Here is an 18,234-nt window from a genome sequence, read left to right as displayed (position 1 = left end):
TGTCAGTCTGTCTCATTCCCCTGAAACTAACATTTAACCATTAAAAAGAGCTAAAAAACAGTGCAGGATGGAAGTTTGAACTGGCATATTGCAGCACAACCCAATTAGTTTCATTTTTAATGCAAATTTAGATGCAGCCATATGTCCATGCTCGCTAAGCTGTGGGTGACCCTGCCTTGTGCAGCACAGCCTCCAGTCAGACACAGAAGAAAACAGAACTTGCTGTTCAAGCAAACTGGGCGTGCTGAGGTGTCAGTTCGCACTTGGTTCCTGATTTACATGCCAAAATTACAGCACTAAAAATGCCTCTTCAGTTCAGTGCCTAGTCTCACAGCTGCCTAGTACACACAGCATGCCCACAGATGCCTGATGTATGCGTTACCCCGCCAGGGCTGATATCCCTGGCAAGTGAAGGTGCCCCCCAGTCCTGATGCTGGGGAGCTGCTGCCTTGTGCCCCAGCCCTGGAAGGACTCAGAAACAAGTCATGTTCCTGTTGCATCTCAGCAGCAGGTCTGTTCTTGCGGGCTGGGTCAGACCACACACAATTGCACCCTCTGTAAGACCTGACACCAACACTGACAAATGCCTCACTTTCACACTTACTGGCATGCTAAATGGTTTAATTTGAAGAAATGCAATCACAGCTCAATCCTGTCTCTGTTGTCTCCCTGGCAAAACCATTACCTACACAAATATATGAGCCAAGAAGAAAATGAAAACTACATAGTCAGGGAAGGATGATTCTCTTTGAAGTAAGAATTTTTCTTCTTATTTTTGGTGAAAATTATTTTCAAAGCACTGGGAGTCGAGAGAAGGAGAGAGAGAGAAAAATGGAAGTAGAAATAAGAGAAAAATGAAGAAAAAATAAAGAGGGACAAAAAGAACAAAAGAGGAAGAAGAAATAAAAAAGAAAAAGAGAAAAAGAAAAAGAAGAAAAATAAAAATAAAAATAAAAATAAAAAGAAAAAAAGAAAAAGAAAAAGAAAAAGAAAAAGAAAAAGAAAAAGAAAAAGAAAAGCAAAAAGGAAAGGAAAGGAGAGGGGAAGGGGAAGGGGAAGGGGAAGGGGAAGGGGAAGGGGAAGGGGAAGGGGAAGGGGAAGGGGAAGGGGAAGGGGAAGGGGAAGGGGAAGGGGAAGGGGAAGGGGAAGGGGAAGGGGAAGGGGAAGGGGAAGGGGAAGGGGAAGGGGAAGGGGAAGGGAAGGGAAGGGAAGGGAAGGAAAGGAAAGGAAAGGAAAGCTTAAAGGAAGAGTCACCCAAATGAGAAGAGAAAATATGGAGATAGGGTATGTAGTTACACCTGAGGGGTAAAATTACTATCTCTCGGAGTCACAAGCTGTGGAGGTGCACTGAAGTCACAGGCACTGCTGACTATGACACACATAATATTCAGAGGCTTTTGCAGCTTCCCTGAATACAGTGTGAGGCCTGGTTTCTGCTGCCCCTTGCAGAAGATAATGTGAGAGCTCACCCAGAAAGGGCCTGTTTCATTTTGTTTTCTGACATTGGAAGCTGGCCTCTAGGAGAAATAGCATGCCAGAATAAATTTAGAAAACAGGCAAGTGCAGCCTAGGGCATGCTTAGATATGATGAATGCCCCCAGCCATGGTTGATCCTGGATGGCAAAGCATAAGAAGAACCTGAGAAACCAAACGACACATAAAAATTGATGTATCTAATTAAGAGGCACAGAAGAATGTCCCAAATAAATGGAAAAGCTGAATGTCAAACTGCACACGCAGCTATCCATTTCCCTGTGCAGTTATTCAGAATCTATTCAAAGGTCTGTGCACACCTGTACCTGCTAATCCTTAGCTGGAATGTAGATTACAATATCAATATATCATACCGACTGCGAAGAGAAGAAACAAGACATCAAGCCACCTGCGAGTCACTCCTTTTATTTCTCTTCTGACAACACCACTCTTGTATGAATGTATGAGTTTTGCTGAAAGGCATGAGAGCAATATCTCAGAAAACTATGTGAGCAATCCAGCCGGCAAGAGTGCATGCCTTTTGTTCACAAGAAGTCCCAACTCTTGTTTTACTAAAATGCTTTAACGCATGTAAGTGCTGACTATATTTCTATTCATTCCATAGCCTGTCCATGTACTGTTTAGAGCAAATATTCCTGAAGACAGAAAATATCATAAGAACTATATTCCATACCCTATTTTGGTAATGATTAGTGAATAAACTTCTTTAAGTATGTTTGCTGTCATAACCAAATCAATACTAACCTTGCATTAATTATTTCTCTCTATTGGTTGGTTTGTGACATTTCTACACATTCTTGGAATAGTATTTATATGAGGAAAAGTTACGTGACTTTATTTAATCTCATCTATTTTCATTTCATTGTCACCTTAACCTGTTAATGATGTTATTGTGTTAACTATGAACTGCTTTCTGAAAAAAAAACCACTTTAAAAAAGTACTGAATAGGATGATAAGGAATGACTAATGTATGTCTTTGTGTCTTTATGCCTGGAACAATTAAATATTCTGGGAATTACCTAATGGAGAAAAAGGGAATATGACAGAGCTGTCTGAAACCCAGAGAGGTAGAGAGCAGGTAACAGCAAACAATTGTACACTGTTTGTAAGAATATAACAGTGAAGAAAAACAAAATTAAATTATTGGGGGCCAATTCAAAGGAGCATTAGATAACAGATAAACTGGGCATATTTAAAGGATGCTGTGGGTGGTATGATTCTATATGGCTTCAAAGACATCATTGTATAAATCCATGGAAAAAAATTACAAAAACCTATTGAATATAAATGTGTTGCATTCGGTTTATGAGACCCACAAATTTAATGTTCTATGGTCAGGAAAAGTATCACTGCATGTTTGCCTGTTCACATCTTTTACAAAATACCTACAACACTGCTTGTGGCTGTGATCCATAGTGGTATTGCCAGTGTCATGTTATTAACAATAAATTAAAAAAAAAATCTTCAACGCAAACAAGACAGATTCTGACCTCATAAAAATTCCGTATTTTTTCTTCAAGATCAGGTCTGGGTTCCTAACTATTCCTTCATTCTTTTGTGAACTTTGAGTAGTGCCATGAAAAAGGTATGCAGATGTACCACAGGGTAGTTGTCTCGTTCAGCAGATCTCCTCCAACAGTAATGAGACTTACTGTTGGTTCATTTAAAATCCTTGTTTGGGTACACTTGAGAAATAAGCCAGCACAGAGATTTAAAGAAATGAATGATTAGACCTTGTTAATAAACTTTGAAGCCACACTTTTCAGAGAGGTCAGGAGCCAAAATGAGGCCTCGTTTTCCAATAACACTGTTCTCAACAGAACACCATGTTTAATTCCCAGTGCTCTTTTTGACCTTTTGAATATTCACCCCCGAAGGTGCATGTGTTCATTTTCTCAGTGACTTCAAATAAATAAGGGCTGAAAATAAAACCACACTTGAGAACAGAGGGTGTCACAGTGTAGTTTTTGTGCAGCACTCATGAATCTTATTGGCTTGTGTCTGTGATCAACACTGTGTTCAAAAGGCCCACAGTTTTAAAATGTCTAGCTGGACAGAAAAATCTATATTGTTATTTATAAAACTTGTCTGTAAGAGATGTTATCAGCTTATTGCCAGAGAAACAAAAGACAGTCCCATGTGTATAACACAATGGCTTCCGTCCAAACCAGCCAGCAAGGCCAGTGCACTTACTGCAGTTAAGGGAAAGTCTTTCTTCTGCTGTTGCTGACATCACCTCACCCAGTGTCTGGGAAGACTTAAGAAATTATTGCAGCTGTACAGGAAACATGTAAACATTTGTGTGTGCAGTCTGACTCCAGTAAATGAGTGGATCAGAGACACAAGTTATCTAATACAATACTCTGCCCTTGAGATAGCCACAGGATATATATCCGAGAAAAGAAACCCCCTGAGTAGATAAATATGGAAATAGAGGATAATCTTCTTCCAAAAAGATTGAATTTTAGACTGAAACATGAGTTTTGTTATCTATCTCATTACCCTTTTTTCTTTTTTTCAAGCATTGGTTATTTCATCTGAGGCTTCTTGACTGTAAAACATGCAAAGTTCCTTCTTGTCTTGATAAATTTATGACCTTGGGGATGCCTTGTCAATTAATTGCATTAATTTTCTTTTTGATAGGAATATGGTTCAAGGAATAGAAATTCAGATTTTTTTATCTGACTTAAAAAAATATTTCAAACTCTATAGTGAAAATTTATGGTTGTTGCTAAACGTTTCAGCACCTTGTCAAAATTCATGATAAAAATATACAGTTAGGTCCTTGGGATCTCTTTTTCCAATGAACACACATTCCTACCTCCTAGTATAATGAGTAAACATTAGAAATGGGAAGAACATATACATAAAAATATATATAAAAATATGACCGGTATTTCTGCAAAGATAAGTATCCTCTGTTAATGGTTTGGTTGCAAGCATTTTGAGAAACTCAATCCTTTACAAATATTGGTAAGTTTTCTGTATATAATATTCTGCTAAATATTTCCTGTCATCTTTTAAAGACTAACAGTAATCGTTAATATATTCATTCAAGGAGTTCTTTTACACATATGCAACACTTATTAAGACAGATACAATAGGAAGGTATGTTACTCTGATTAAATTGTTTACCAGGAAAAGTAATCGTACAAGTGGAAAACAGTATTTTTTAAAAAATAAGGTCATTGACCTATGAATATACATGACTTGAGAACCACCAGTATGAGATTAGATTACCTATTAAAACATCCTTTCTTCTACCTACCTATATAGGAATAGTGACAAGGAGATCTTGGTTACATGTATTTTGACCAGACTGAGCTTTTACCACACATAGTTTTAAAAATAGTAACAAATCCATGCCCATAATTTATGATTCCCTGTACATAAAGTGACCTCTAACAATGCCAGAGTTTGATTTACACACCTGCTGAGCTTAGCCTCCAGAGATCAGGATATCTGAAGGAAAAAAGAGGCTGGGTATTGCCAGCCGGGGGGCTATGTACAAATCACAAATAGGACAGGACTGCCCGGAATGTGCCTTGAGCCGTTTTATTTTTCAGCATCAGTCTCATTACATGGTTATGACAATGGGAAGATGCCAACAGCTCACATCTCAGGCAGCAGACAAAAAACCTAATGTTACAAGTTACTTCATAAGTTTTTTGACTAGTCACACAAAACAAAAGCATATTGACAGTAGTTCCATCTAACCCCTATAAGCACACATACCTTCAGTTAAAACAATGCTTGCTTATTTTGAATACAATACCTGCTTGTAAGCCTTAAGATACAATTCATAGAGTTCTATTATTAAGCTTAGAACTTCCTAATATCTCTCTAGATATAGTTTTCTGCAGCTTAGGGAGTTATTCTAGACAAGCATCAATAACAGACCATTGTTTTAATGTCCTTACTTTTCTACTTAAATAATTTTTCTGCTGACCTATCTCATGGCTACTGCTTAGCTCTGATCACAGCTCTGCTGTCTCTGAGGCTTGCCTTTTGCAGTTTTCCCAAAACCCTCTGATTTTATGGATTCCCACAATTCCCCCTCTCGGTTCACAAAAAAAAGAAACTTTTGTAACTGTGTCATTTATAAACTACTTTGTATTTCATAGCTTTACTATAATATATCGGCTTATTAATTTTTTGCTCACACTAAGCATTGTTATATTAAAACACAGCAATTTTAATGCTGTGAGAGTCCAATCAGTTCAAAGGGTATAATCATGTCTGATAAAAGTTACAAGTATTAATAGAATTTTTAAAAAATTTTTTGTGTTTCTAGAGCTTTTTCTAATTTTTTTATTTGTTGTCTTAAATTTTTTTCAAAGCTTTTGTCAAATTATTTTTTAATGTTTTCCCTTAATTTTTTTGAGATTTCATAATTTGTTTTTTAAAAGTATTAATTTGTATGTTAGTAAGATGTTGTGGAGATGTGAGCTTATTGTAAGTTGTTAGTATTTGTGTTACAGCTGGAGGTTGATTAGGTAAAGTTAAAATAATTTCTTTTACGTTTTTATTAGTATTTACAAAAATAAGGGTTTGAATAATATAGGAATGAGTTTGTTTATTTGGATATTGTTTTTTGATTGTTTGGGTTAATTTATTTAGGAAAAAAATTAAAGGTTTTTGTTTTACTTTGTTTGATAGTAGTTTCCCAAAACCCTCTGATTTTATGAATTCCCACAGCTGGGTAGTAGTATTACAATAATACTCTGGAGATTTTCCATTAAAGTTTGGCCAGTGCCACTTCAAAAACCTTTCATGGTATGAAAGGATAACACTGTTGTGTAGAAACAGAAACAATGAAGGTGCTCACAGCTTGGCAATTTTCTTGCGTACAGAATTTGCTTCCCAGAGGGAGACTTTATGAAACAAGTTCATATCTACAGTTCTATGAATGTACAGTAGATCAATGGATGAAGTGTTAGCAGTGGGAGTTGAGTTGGACAGCAGCATATTTCTGTTCTGGATTATTGGTATTGCTAATCATAACCCAAATCTACTCAAGTTGCAAAAAGGTCTAGTAAGCTTTTTCTGCAATACCTCCTTTCTTCTCTTTTTTTTTTTTTTCAGTGTGGGGTGTTTTTTTGTGTTTTTTTTTTTTTTTTGTGTGTTTTTTTTTCATTTTCATTTTATTTTCCTTTTCCATTTCCTTTTTTTTTTTTTTTTTTAGAGGACAGTGCTTGGGGTTTTTTTGATTGACTTGTTTCCTTGTTACATGTCAAAAAGGCTGTAGAAATAAAAGGGAAGCAGTGTCGACTATTCCTTTACAATGAATGTGTCATGAACATGTATTTGCAAATACTGTAGCAATAAATGAATTTAATTTGTGCATTCTCACAAGCAACCACAAAGCTTTTGATGTGTCATTTCTTACCAAGTTGCTCCGCTAAATGTTTTCCTCTCTCAGCAAAGATTACCCGTTCATCCTCCATGTCACATTTGTTGCCAACCAAAATAACCTGGGCATTATCCCAAGAGTATGTTTTGATTTGAGTTGACCTTGAAAGAGACAGGGAGAAAGAGGAGTCAAAGCAAAGCAAATTCTCCTTGATTTCAAACAGAGTTGCAAAAAGACGAAAGAGACAATGCTGATTTTGACAACTAGGGTAACATGATTCTGTTTAATTACAGATTTCAAATAAACTAAGGATTATCTGTCAGGTATTACTGTTACAGAGATAGTATCAACACAGGTTTTAGTTTTGTTTGCTGAAAATAATATTTTCTCCTGCCATCAACATTCTTCCTTTACTTTTAGAAAGAAGACATGATACTTTCTCCCATTTTGAAATTTTAATACAAACCTTATAATCTAAAAACAGAGCTCTGAAAGAAAATCAGCAGTGTATTAATTTCTTATCTTTTACTTTTGAGATTGGGATATAAATTCAGCAGCAAAACTTCAAAAATTTCTGAGCAAGTCTGTCTTCCTTCTGTTGTTTCTCTCCAGCACATTCCTCTACAGGTATTTCATCTACCTGAAGGTCAGCAACACTTACATTGTGCATTAAGCCATGGGCAGGGGCTGAGTTTGAAGTGGGATTTATCTTCTGATTAAATTATACAAGCCTTAACCATGACTGCAGCTGAATGGAAGAATCTGAGGCCTTAAAACACCATAGGGACCACGAGTGCTGGTAATGAAACAGCTTACAGTGCTTCCTTTGAGTAACAGCAGACAATGGGTGACTTGGGACCACACTCGTGGTAACTATCAGTTTCTGCCTGCCACCATTCTGCTGGTGCACAGATCTGCTCTGTAGAAGGAAAGCTCCATGGCAGTCTCTTGGCTCATCCAAGAGTGATGCTGCTGGTTATCACCTTCTGACTTGGAGCAGGATGTGCCCTTGATGGTAACACAGGATGCAGGAAACTTACTCTCAGCACTTACACTGTCTTGAGCTTGTGACTAAGTCTGGCTCTACGCTTGAAGTTTTTGGTGGGATCAATGATCAATGGAGAGAGAGAAAGACAGAGAGCATACCTCTTTCTGCCAGCCATTTCCTTCCTCCCTCCTTCCTTGGACAATACAGGGTGCTTAGGAAAATGGTAATAGAATAGAAACTAACTTCTATAACTACATAGTTATGAGAGAATGCTCTGGAAAGGGATCCTGCAGCATAGGGTGGACTTTTTTTCTCAAAGTCTCCTTGACAAAAGATGAAATAGCTTCAAAAATCTGTCCCTTAAATGTATTGGAAGCTGGTCTGCATGGGTACATTCTCTAGTGACCCATTCTCATAACACAGCCATCGTCTCTACTTGTTAAGACCCCTGTCTGCAAAGTCTTATATTCAAAAAAAAAAAAAAAAAAGATTATGATCTTTTCTAATCTAGTCTGACAACTGATTCTAGTGAAAGACAGAAAATGGATCAAATATCCCCAGCTGGCTTTGCTTACTGCAAAACCAGAGGGATGGCCATGGGCAAAAGCTGCTATAGCTATCACTGTGACCCTGGGTCCAATGCCATTCCCTACAGGTTCCCTGCATGAGTCGAAAAAACCCTCTAGGCCTCGTCTGATGGGTTTGCAGTGATAGGCAGAGAAATTTAAAGGGAAGGAGCACTGCTTTTATGAATGTTTCACTTAATCATAATGACCAAAAAGAAGCTGAGGCAAGTCCCAGACATTTTGTGTTACAGATTGTTCTCTTGGGTCTGACCTGATATTTTCTTCAAGAAATAGACACTGTGCTACTTTAAATCTGTTTTAACAGTAATTTGAATAGGTGTAAGGTACTGTGACCAAAAAGAAGTCAGACTTCCCCATACACTTATATTTTTCTAAAGATACCATTTCTCAGAAAAGAAGGACAACATGCATTCACTTTGCAAATGTCCTTTTGGAATCATGCTGAGTGGTTAAGCAAAGTAGAATTATTATTGTGTTTTTTAACCTGAACTACATTTGTTACCACAGCAACTTTGCAAATACTAGTACCTCAAATGTCAGAGTATGTTAATCCATTAAGGACTCTAAAAGAGCTTAGCTGTGAACAATTATTAGTTGGGAGCCAATTTATTCCCTTTATGTCAGCATGAAATCAAATACATTTCAAAGCAAAATATGCAGTAGAGATATTAAGCTTCACTTACTAAGGAATTACGTACATAATCTATGAAGTTGAAATAGAATAAACTGATGAAGAAATACAGCCTGAAGAAATACCATCACAAAACTGTAAGGAGCATTCATTCAGCCATGTTTTGCAGACTTTGCCTCCAGAGCTTTACATGAGTTTCTTTCATTAAGAATGTAAGGTCCCATCATTTTACTGTAGCCAGATGTGATTTTTTTACTCCATAACTACAAATCTGTGCATTCAAATTCTTCTCATTACTAAAGCAACTTATTTCATTCATAGATATTTTTAATCTGTCTTGCTTTTGTCTCATCTTCTAGTTATATTTTTTTTTTAAGTAATAAGAAGAGATCTTGTCCTTGCAAACAGATCCAAAGGCATAAATTTTGCAAACAACTTAGTAGAACAAAAATATAACTGACTGAAAATTAGTCAAATGTATTCACACACAACTCCACATCAGGAGAAGCTTGATTCAAAGGATATAATAGGCTTATCACTGTTAAGCTTTCTTTTAGACATATAGCTTCACTATTGGCCACTGTAGGTTTTGATTCCCACAACTCTCCACTAAAGCCAACACATAGATTACTTGGAAAAAAAAAGAGATTTTGCTGTTCCTTGCATACAAGGAACAAATGACCAAGGCTTCTGATAAATCCAAAATACAAAATGTTGCGCTTGTAAAGAACTTCAGCTTCAGGAAGATTGAAGACATGAAAAGGCAAAGATGGTGTTTGCAGTAAGCTGAAAAAAGATAGCTCTTGTTCACTCTCAGTGACCTGGTGTATGTCAATAGTAATTTACCCTGTGAATCTTTCCCTTTCTAGTAGGCAGGCAATCTCCATCATGCTTGAATTTTTATAATGTATAGACTCCAGAGGGGGAGATTAATGGAGGAGTGCAATGATCCATTACTTTCCACGATCAACACCATGCTTGTTCTCACTGTACTGCAATTCTACCAGCCCCTTGTCAGAAAAGAGCTGAATGCATACAAAAGTAATGCTATTGGCTTATCTTAAAACAGAGAGATCTTCAAATAACTGCCCAGGCAACAATGGCAAGGGGCCTGTGTGCTGTTGGCCAGCTTGCAGGGAATGCTGCACAGTGTGACAGAGTGGCATTCACGAACATGCAGCCTCAGCTGGCTGAGGCAGCTGAGATGCTGGAAGACGAGGTAGATAGCAATATGGGGAGCTGCTCTGATGTCACTGCTGTGGAAACTGGACTGTTCACAAAAGGTGATAAAAGCTTATGTGTACGTCCAAAAGAAGCACAGAGAGATTATGGCAGGAGACAGAGCCCAAATAATATCCTCGCCCTGGCTGCTCTCAGGCCTATTGGAAAGGAAAACATCAGATTATCCAAAGCCTGTGTACACTATCCTGGTGGACCAGGAGTGTGCTAAAGCAGGTTACCAAATTAAGACTCAGAAAAATACCTGGACACCACATCCAGGTCCCTTCCAGGGTTATTCCAAGTAAGTCTGAGCCCCACTGTCCAGTATGAAACCCATCACTGCAAGTCAACACTGGAGACTTATGTCCAGGTGCCAGAAACTGAGGAGGCTGGGATCCAGGGGCAGCTACTGGGCAGATTGAGGTTATGAGCCCAGCTGACGGAGGGACCCACAATGTGTATGTTTGCACAGATACATATCGTCATGAATGGACCTTGATGCTGCACTATTTTGGAGGGGAGCAGCGTGGGGATGATGATGCTCTTGGTGTTTTTGTCTGCAATGTGATTGGATGTGGTCATGTGTATATGCATATATATGTGTTGTACCTTTGTGAGTTATGACCACATGGCCAGCTGGGAATAGATCTTCAACCTCACTACTCAATATATTTCAGGTTGCACCCACTGCTGGCATGTCTTGAGTTTACTCTGAATATCTCTTCAGATGTTCAGTTTTCACTAACTCATCTATGTCCATGGCAAATATTCATATACCCTGGAATAGACTCTAGTGTATTTTCACCCACAGACTGCATGGAAGGCAAGCAAATACATTCAGTAAAGACATGTCATAAAGTAAATATACCAAGAATATGAACTTTTAGATAGCCTCAATCTATTCACCACTCTTTGGACCAAGTCCTCCAAGGATGCTTGCCTACCACAGAGAGACTTTTTAGATTAATTATGTAGTAAGTCACATACACAAACAGCAAGACAAATACCCTAACCAAAATGTTCCAGAGGGGACTATGTATAATGTTTATTCCAGCAAGTTCAGAAAAAATGTTGTACTTCTGATGTTTTAATTTATGAAACAAGTCCTCAATGAACTGGGGTGCATTATCTTGCCAGGAAAAAGAAATTTAAAAACCGAAACCTATGCAAAAAACTTCAAACAAACCAAAACCAAATTAAAGAAACTTTGACCAAAGTTTGTTTTTTTTTTTTTTTTTTTTTTTTTTTTTTTAAGTTACTGTTGAGCGCACTGATTAATCCTTAAAATTCTCCTGTCTTTATCTACAGCATAGTGACTGCAAAGTCCATTAGCTGAATTATTAGAGGTCACAGTGTAATGGTGGGATCTCAGGTGGAGACCAAGTTATCTGTTCTTTCTCAGTTTATTTACTTGGTAAGAGACAGTATCAGAGAAGCAACTATGAGTTTGGAGGGGTTTCCAAAAGTGTTCAGTGTCCCCATTTGAACTTCCTGCCTTTATTTTCTAAAGAGTGTTCCAAGTGTCCATGCCTCTCTGAGCAGGAAGGGTTGTTCTCCAGCTTTGTCAGGACATCATTTTCCTTCTGTAATTGAAGCAAATGAAGGATCTCTTTCTGTCTTCCCCTAGTCTCCATCCTGTGGCATGGGAAGACACACCGCTGCCCTCTCAAACCTCTAATACAGACAGGGATGGTAAGGGGAAGCTCAGTCATTCACATCTTTTCAGATGTTGGATTTATGCCACAAATCCTTTCCCACCCTCCTTGTCTGTGAGGACACTGACACACTTCGTATTCAAGCCAGCTTTTCCACAGAGTGAGTCTGAGGTCTCCTTCACACAGCCAAGTGTTTTCTACACTTCAGTGTACACCATATATTCCATTCTTTTTCCCATGCCCTCTATGTCATCCAAACTCTTATGATTCCCAGCAATACTGAGAGGTTATGTGCCTTAAACATGCCCCAGCATCTTGGAGTTTACATATGCCCTCTCTCTTTCACACTTAGCTTTTGGATATGATGAAAATGAGGCATATGTAGGATTATTCTATACTGCACATTAAAGGACTGCAATGCTCAGGTTGATGGCCATTTGGAATCTGGCTCTGTACCAGCTGCTCTGCACTGGGTGCTTAGACCTTGCTGCAGGCAGGGCAGGGAGAGAGGTGGCCTCAGGCTTTTCATCTGTTCTCCAGTAATCAATCTAGTATCAGTGGGAGACAAGCCATTCAATATATATAAACCACCAATCAAAACCCCAACTCAGCTCTCTAATTGGAATTTTGAAGAGAGTACTAAGATTACAAATTTGAAGCAATCTTAGCAAAAAACAAGGCAAAGTGTCCTGGTGTACTTGAATACTAGAATTTTTGTGGCCACCGTTATTGACATAGCAGGAATATACTAGAAATAATTAGTAATAATGTCAGTAATAATAAAAAGAACATGCTAACATTTGCCAGATTTTAATTGAACAGTTGAACAGCTGGAGCCATACACAGAAATAGTACTATCTTTAAGAAACTGCTCAGGATCTTTCCTCCTCTACTAACAAGGAAAATCTGGATATTTGCAACTTTTGAAATTTTTTTTCTTGTTTCATCTTTATGACCTGCGGGCCATAAAACCTCCAGGATTGTGGCTAATACAAATAGTTTTATCTCTTCAATTTATGAACGCCTTAATAATTATTGAAGCCATTACTGAAAACCATGGGAAGCCATGGATAAAGGAAATAATTTTCAAAATAAAAAGCTGATGTAAATGAACATGTGACCAGAATGAGGAAATTGCACCTCAGTCATTCTCAAGGATGGTTTAAAACCTAGTGAAGATTCTACCATCTTCACTTCTCTCTAGAATTCATGCTATATTGAATTTGTGATGTTTATTTTCAGTGATAGCACTGGCACCCACTGACTGCAAATGCTTTTTAACATATGAGAGAGAATAGGCAAAGACATTCCAGCAATACAGAGTACTGAAAATGGATGGAAAAGAGCAATGAAAGGGGGACAAAAACAAGAAAAATAAACTTGCTCCAACCTTAATATCCCAACATAGCAAGAGGAAAAGGATCTGAGAAGAAGTGGATGTGCTAAGGATAGGTTTAGTGCGGATAGCTCGGTAAGCAGGGCAGTTTGAGCTGCAGATTGTACCCCGGAGCGGCAGGAGCTCAAGGAAAAGTAAACCTGAGCTACTCTTTGCACAACAAAAGGCCCAGGAACCTGTGGTGTCAGACAGGTGACTGGATAATCAGACACAGCAGGAACTGATGACCCCAGACTTTTGAGAGCTTAGACTCTGAAGTTATAGAAGCCCAGCACTTCTTTATTAGGCATCCTTCCTCAAAGGCACCAGCTCGAGCTGTTAATTTGTTGCTGCACCATGATTAAATAATTTTAAGGATACAGATGTCTGAGCCTCTGCTGTAGATACCTGAGACTCTGTTATGGGAAAGGCAGGAGATCCAATGAGGAAACCTGGTCTGACTGTGCAAGTGTGGGATGTGTAGGGAGTCAAACAGGGCACCTGCAGGGTCACTGGAGCCACCTGCTCTGAAGAGGCTTTGGTCCCAGCCCAGGTGGGGAAGGTATGGCTCCTGGATGGTTGGACAGGAAAGTTTCCTTTACACAAATAATAGCAAAAATGGGATACATCAACCCCTCCATGCTTGCAACAGAGCAGGATATATGAATACTGCCCAAGACTGACTGTATCTGATGTGTCAGTTGTTGTTCATAAAATACTGTGTTTTCTGTCTGGATTGAAGGGCAAATGAAGAAAAATGCCTTATGATTGAGAAAAAAAAAACTGATATTGAAGAAACCAGAACAATGCAACTATTCACCACTTCTTCCGACAGGCTTTATCTTCCTTGTGCAGAGCCAGAGAGTGCACACTGTGCAAAGAAAGGCTACACATTTAACCTTTCCTTGGAGGAAGACAGACTGATGATGCAGCAGCTGCATGACAGGTGTGACACTAACAAATTTCTGGTTCATTATCAGCCAGAAAGCTAGTCAAAATGCACATTACCCAGAGCATCACAGGTTTTTGTTGTTCTGGTAAGAACTGGATCTACTTTAATGAAAAAATCCTTCACTACAAGATTCTGAGGCCATAACTTCATTTTAGAAAACCTGGTGCTACATTTCAGTTTTGACGGGCTATAAAGATATTAAAAATTAATCCAGTTCTTGTGGAGATAAAACGGAGCTGATCTTTAATATGTGCATTTTTATAACCTTATGCAAGGAATTACAAAATTACATTTTACAAAAAATTACATTTTACAAAAAATTTAGTTACCTGTAGAAAAAAAAAGGAAGATCAAAAGCAGGGATAACATTTAAGATGTAAGAGCTGATGTTCTTTGTGTGTTTATGACATTCATTCTTATTTATTCTTGGTGATATTTCATTACCATAATTGTAATGAGGAAGTATATGCTTACCTAGTGATGTCCACTCTGTGTCTGCATTTAGTAGAATGCAATAACAACTGACATAGCATTAATAATTACACAATTCTGTGTGGTAATTAGGGTGAGAGGTAAGTCATTATAGATGAATGTTCAATCAGAACTGTCTTTCTAGTCAACCATCTCTAGCTGTTCCTACTCTGCCCACGGACATGTCTTCCCATCCAGAGTTCTCTGCTGAGTACTTTACTAAGTTACATTTCACCTTTCATGTAATATACAAATATTTTTTAAAAGAGTCCATGTATTAGCTTTGGTGCCTTTTCTGTACAGTGTTGTTTCAAATAAGAGTACTAAGTGTATGCTATTGTCTGAAGATTATTTTCTGACATTAAAATTTGAATCCATTGGATAATGGTCTATGATGTCAAATTAATATATTGTTGGCAAAAGACATTAAGTTTAAACTCTAATATTTACATACTTTACATAACATATAACTTTTACATACTTTAGTTGTAGAGTTACAATGAAGGACCAGAAGCCTACAGGGCATACTCAATTTGTGTTAATCAGATTGCAGGTGTCTTCAGTTTTTGCATCTTTGGCACAATCTTTGCAAACTGCTTTTTTCACAGCTGTCAAATACACCTTGAAACTGCTTACCAATACATATAGCAAGAGCCCAGTATGAAATTATTGCACTAATAAAAGTAAAAAAGACTGTGCTCTAAGTTAGTACTATACTCTCTCTATCCCTCCTCCCCAGTACCTCCTGTGCTTGAGTTTGGATGGCCCACTCTTTAGAGAAAAAGCTCTCCAGGTGGGGTGTTTTCCTGTACCTACACAGCCAGCACACCTCAGCCCTCTCAGCCCTAAGCAGAGTAAACACACACAGTACACCGGGCATTGCACACACTGCAGACTGTTTTGTCACAGAGACAGATAACACAGAATTTGTGGGTGAGTTCATGACCTAATCCAAGGCAAGGTGGGCTTTGGCTGAAGGTATGCTGAATTCACAAAAGAGAGTAATTTCCTTGTCACTCAATCTCATGTCTTCCTTTTCTGGGGTGTAGTATATACTGGCTTCCCAGGCTTTTTGCTTAGAAAAGTAGAATGGATATTTACAAAAAACAGTGAATAATAGATAAAAATAGCGTGTTAGACACTGAGGGCAAAGAGATCTTCCAAGAAACTTCCTTGTATTTTTTGTAAAGATAAAACAATATAAAGTACATCTTAATATTTAATTCTTATTCACAGGAGCACAAAATCCTCTCTTGCAACAAGGTTTACTTATGGGCATGCCAACTAATATAGCATATTTTTCACAGTAGGACACATGTTAATGAAGAGTTTTTATGTCATGTATAATGCCACAAGCTGTGTCATATTGTGGGAAGTGATTTACCAACTCGCCACACAGACAAAAGGCTGTACATTTTAATTTTCTCCCCACTGAGAAACCCACCATTAAATTATCATTCTTCAAAGCTGCTACCACACATGCACAGTGAAAACAATCCAAAAAAAGGGGTTTGAAAAGAGATGGAAAAAAAAGTCTTTATAGGAAAATAATATTCATGGAAACAATAGAAGGCAAAATACAGACTGCACTTGCGCATCTTTTGATTATCCCCTTGTTTTCATGTTCCAGATGCTTCCACATAAATGATTCTGTTTATCACCAATTTATGTTGATTGCCCAGACTGTTACAGGAATTCCAAGTAATGACCCTAATCAATCCAGCTGATCCTAACTCTGGTATTTGAAAAACAGAGCTATAAAACAAGGGAGTTATAAAATAATTTACTAATACAACTACAGCATCTGCTTGAGTATATTGCACTTTTAAGTAAATGAGCAATTTGCTGTCACTGAAAAAATTTTTTGCTTGCTATTTTGTATTCTTATATGTAAGAATATATATATAAGGAAACAGATACAGACAGATACATGCGTCCTCATTTTCTGTTTTTCTTTCTGACACTGATGGGCTTTTGACAATATATGAAAAAAAAAATATAGCTAGGCAAGCAATACTAGCACTGAACAAGTTCTTTTGGTCCTAGACTCTCAGATCTAATACTTTCCTCTTCACTGCACCTATGACAGTTCCCTAACCCAGGACTACACTGCCTACCAAAGAGGCTCTTGCACCTGGGATTACTGACTAGCATCTCATCCCCAGCCCCAAAGAGCACCTACCCAACTGTGGCATTTTTGGGAATAGTGAAGTTCTTAAAGGCGTGGTCAAGTTCTTTTGTTATGTACCAATACTGAGAGTTTTACAGCAATCATTGGGTGCAATCATACATGATTATTTATTTTTTCATCTTTTCTTTTAAATAGCAAATCCAGATTCATATTTACAATATATATGGCAAGTATCTGCCAACAGGACATCCCTATTTTAAGGAACTTCTGATTAATCAACTCTCAGGAACTCGGAGTAGACCCTCACTTTTTACTGTCAAATCTCATTATGAAATGCATTGCACATTTGTCACTCTTAATCCCTTTCTACTTATTTCATGAGGAAAGACTTCCAAATTTCTCTCACTAGTCAAATTCACTTCTTTGGATTTCATTTTCTGAATTGTTTTAGCTTTCATTTTTTTTCAAGTTTAAATGAACTGTGCTATTGCTTCTTTTATGTCCTGTTTTCTTAGATAATTTTGGGTTATATTTCTCATTTGGTATTTTGCATTAACTCTTTCAAAAACAACTCAGTCTTATATGCACATAAATTGAGTCCTGAAATGCCTGTGTTTGAGTATTAGAGACGGAGTTGAAACAAATCATACCTAAATGTAATCACTGAAAAATCTTACCAGGTTATTGAGGCCACTTGTGATAAATTATCATCACATATCCTTGTTAAGGATTCATGAAGCCTGTAAGTATCAGGACAATCATGTAAATTATTTTACTTCTTCTTGATAAGTGAGGCAGTATTGTTTTACTAAAACATCAAGGATATGTTTCTTCTGTTACTATTATTTTACACAAAATTGATACAAATCCTAGCAGCATTTTGTCTTTAAGGTTGTTTACCCTGTTATTCTCTGGAAGCAAAGCAATGGAAACATTCAGAACTATACTGAGGCATTAAATTTTGATTCTCTCACTCTGCCCTTGCAATCATACCTCTTTGGAAGTCATTTCCCTGTGTGGCTATACACTTAAAAACACAAGGGATTTGAGGTCCGGAATTCTGAAATGTGGCCTGAAATTTTGAAATGTGGCCTAATTTTCAGTTGAACATGTGAGTTTCTGACTTTTGTCACAGATACCTGGAACTGTATTGGCAAAAGAGCAACTCTTTTTATCTCCTGGCTAACTGATGCTAACTGGTTAACTACTTGAGTACGAGTTACACAATGGTGCTGGGGGTTCTGCGGGGGTTGGTAGTTGTGGTTTTTTTTTTTCCTTTGATGTCAAGAGAGTAAATTTTTAATTTTTCTGACCACATTTTGCTTTTGGGGTACTGCTAATCAAAATTCATTCTGCGAGGGCTGCCAGTAGCCAA

General features: G+C 37.7%; 1 protein-coding gene across 3 annotated transcripts in view; it reads right to left on the bottom strand.

Moving 5' to 3' along the window:
- RAB3C (RAB3C, member RAS oncogene family) overlaps positions 1 to 18,234 on the bottom strand; it is a 129,245-nt gene that overhangs the window by 13,920 nt on the left and 97,091 nt on the right. For all 3 annotated transcript variants that reach the window (XM_038124203.1, XM_038124201.1, XM_038124202.1), the window contains exon 4: positions 6,885 to 7,009. In XM_038124203.1, coding sequence (XP_037980131.1) covers positions 6,885 to 7,009 — 125 coding nt within the window. The remainder of the gene's footprint in view (positions 1 to 6,884; positions 7,010 to 18,234) is intronic.

This window comes from Motacilla alba, chromosome Z, assembly GCF_015832195.1.
Source record: "Motacilla alba alba isolate MOTALB_02 chromosome Z, Motacilla_alba_V1.0_pri, whole genome shotgun sequence".
NCBI lineage: Eukaryota > Metazoa > Chordata > Aves > Passeriformes > Motacillidae > Motacilla > Motacilla alba.
Note: the sequence above shows the minus strand (reverse complement) of the source record. Positions and strands in the feature narration are given on the sequence as shown.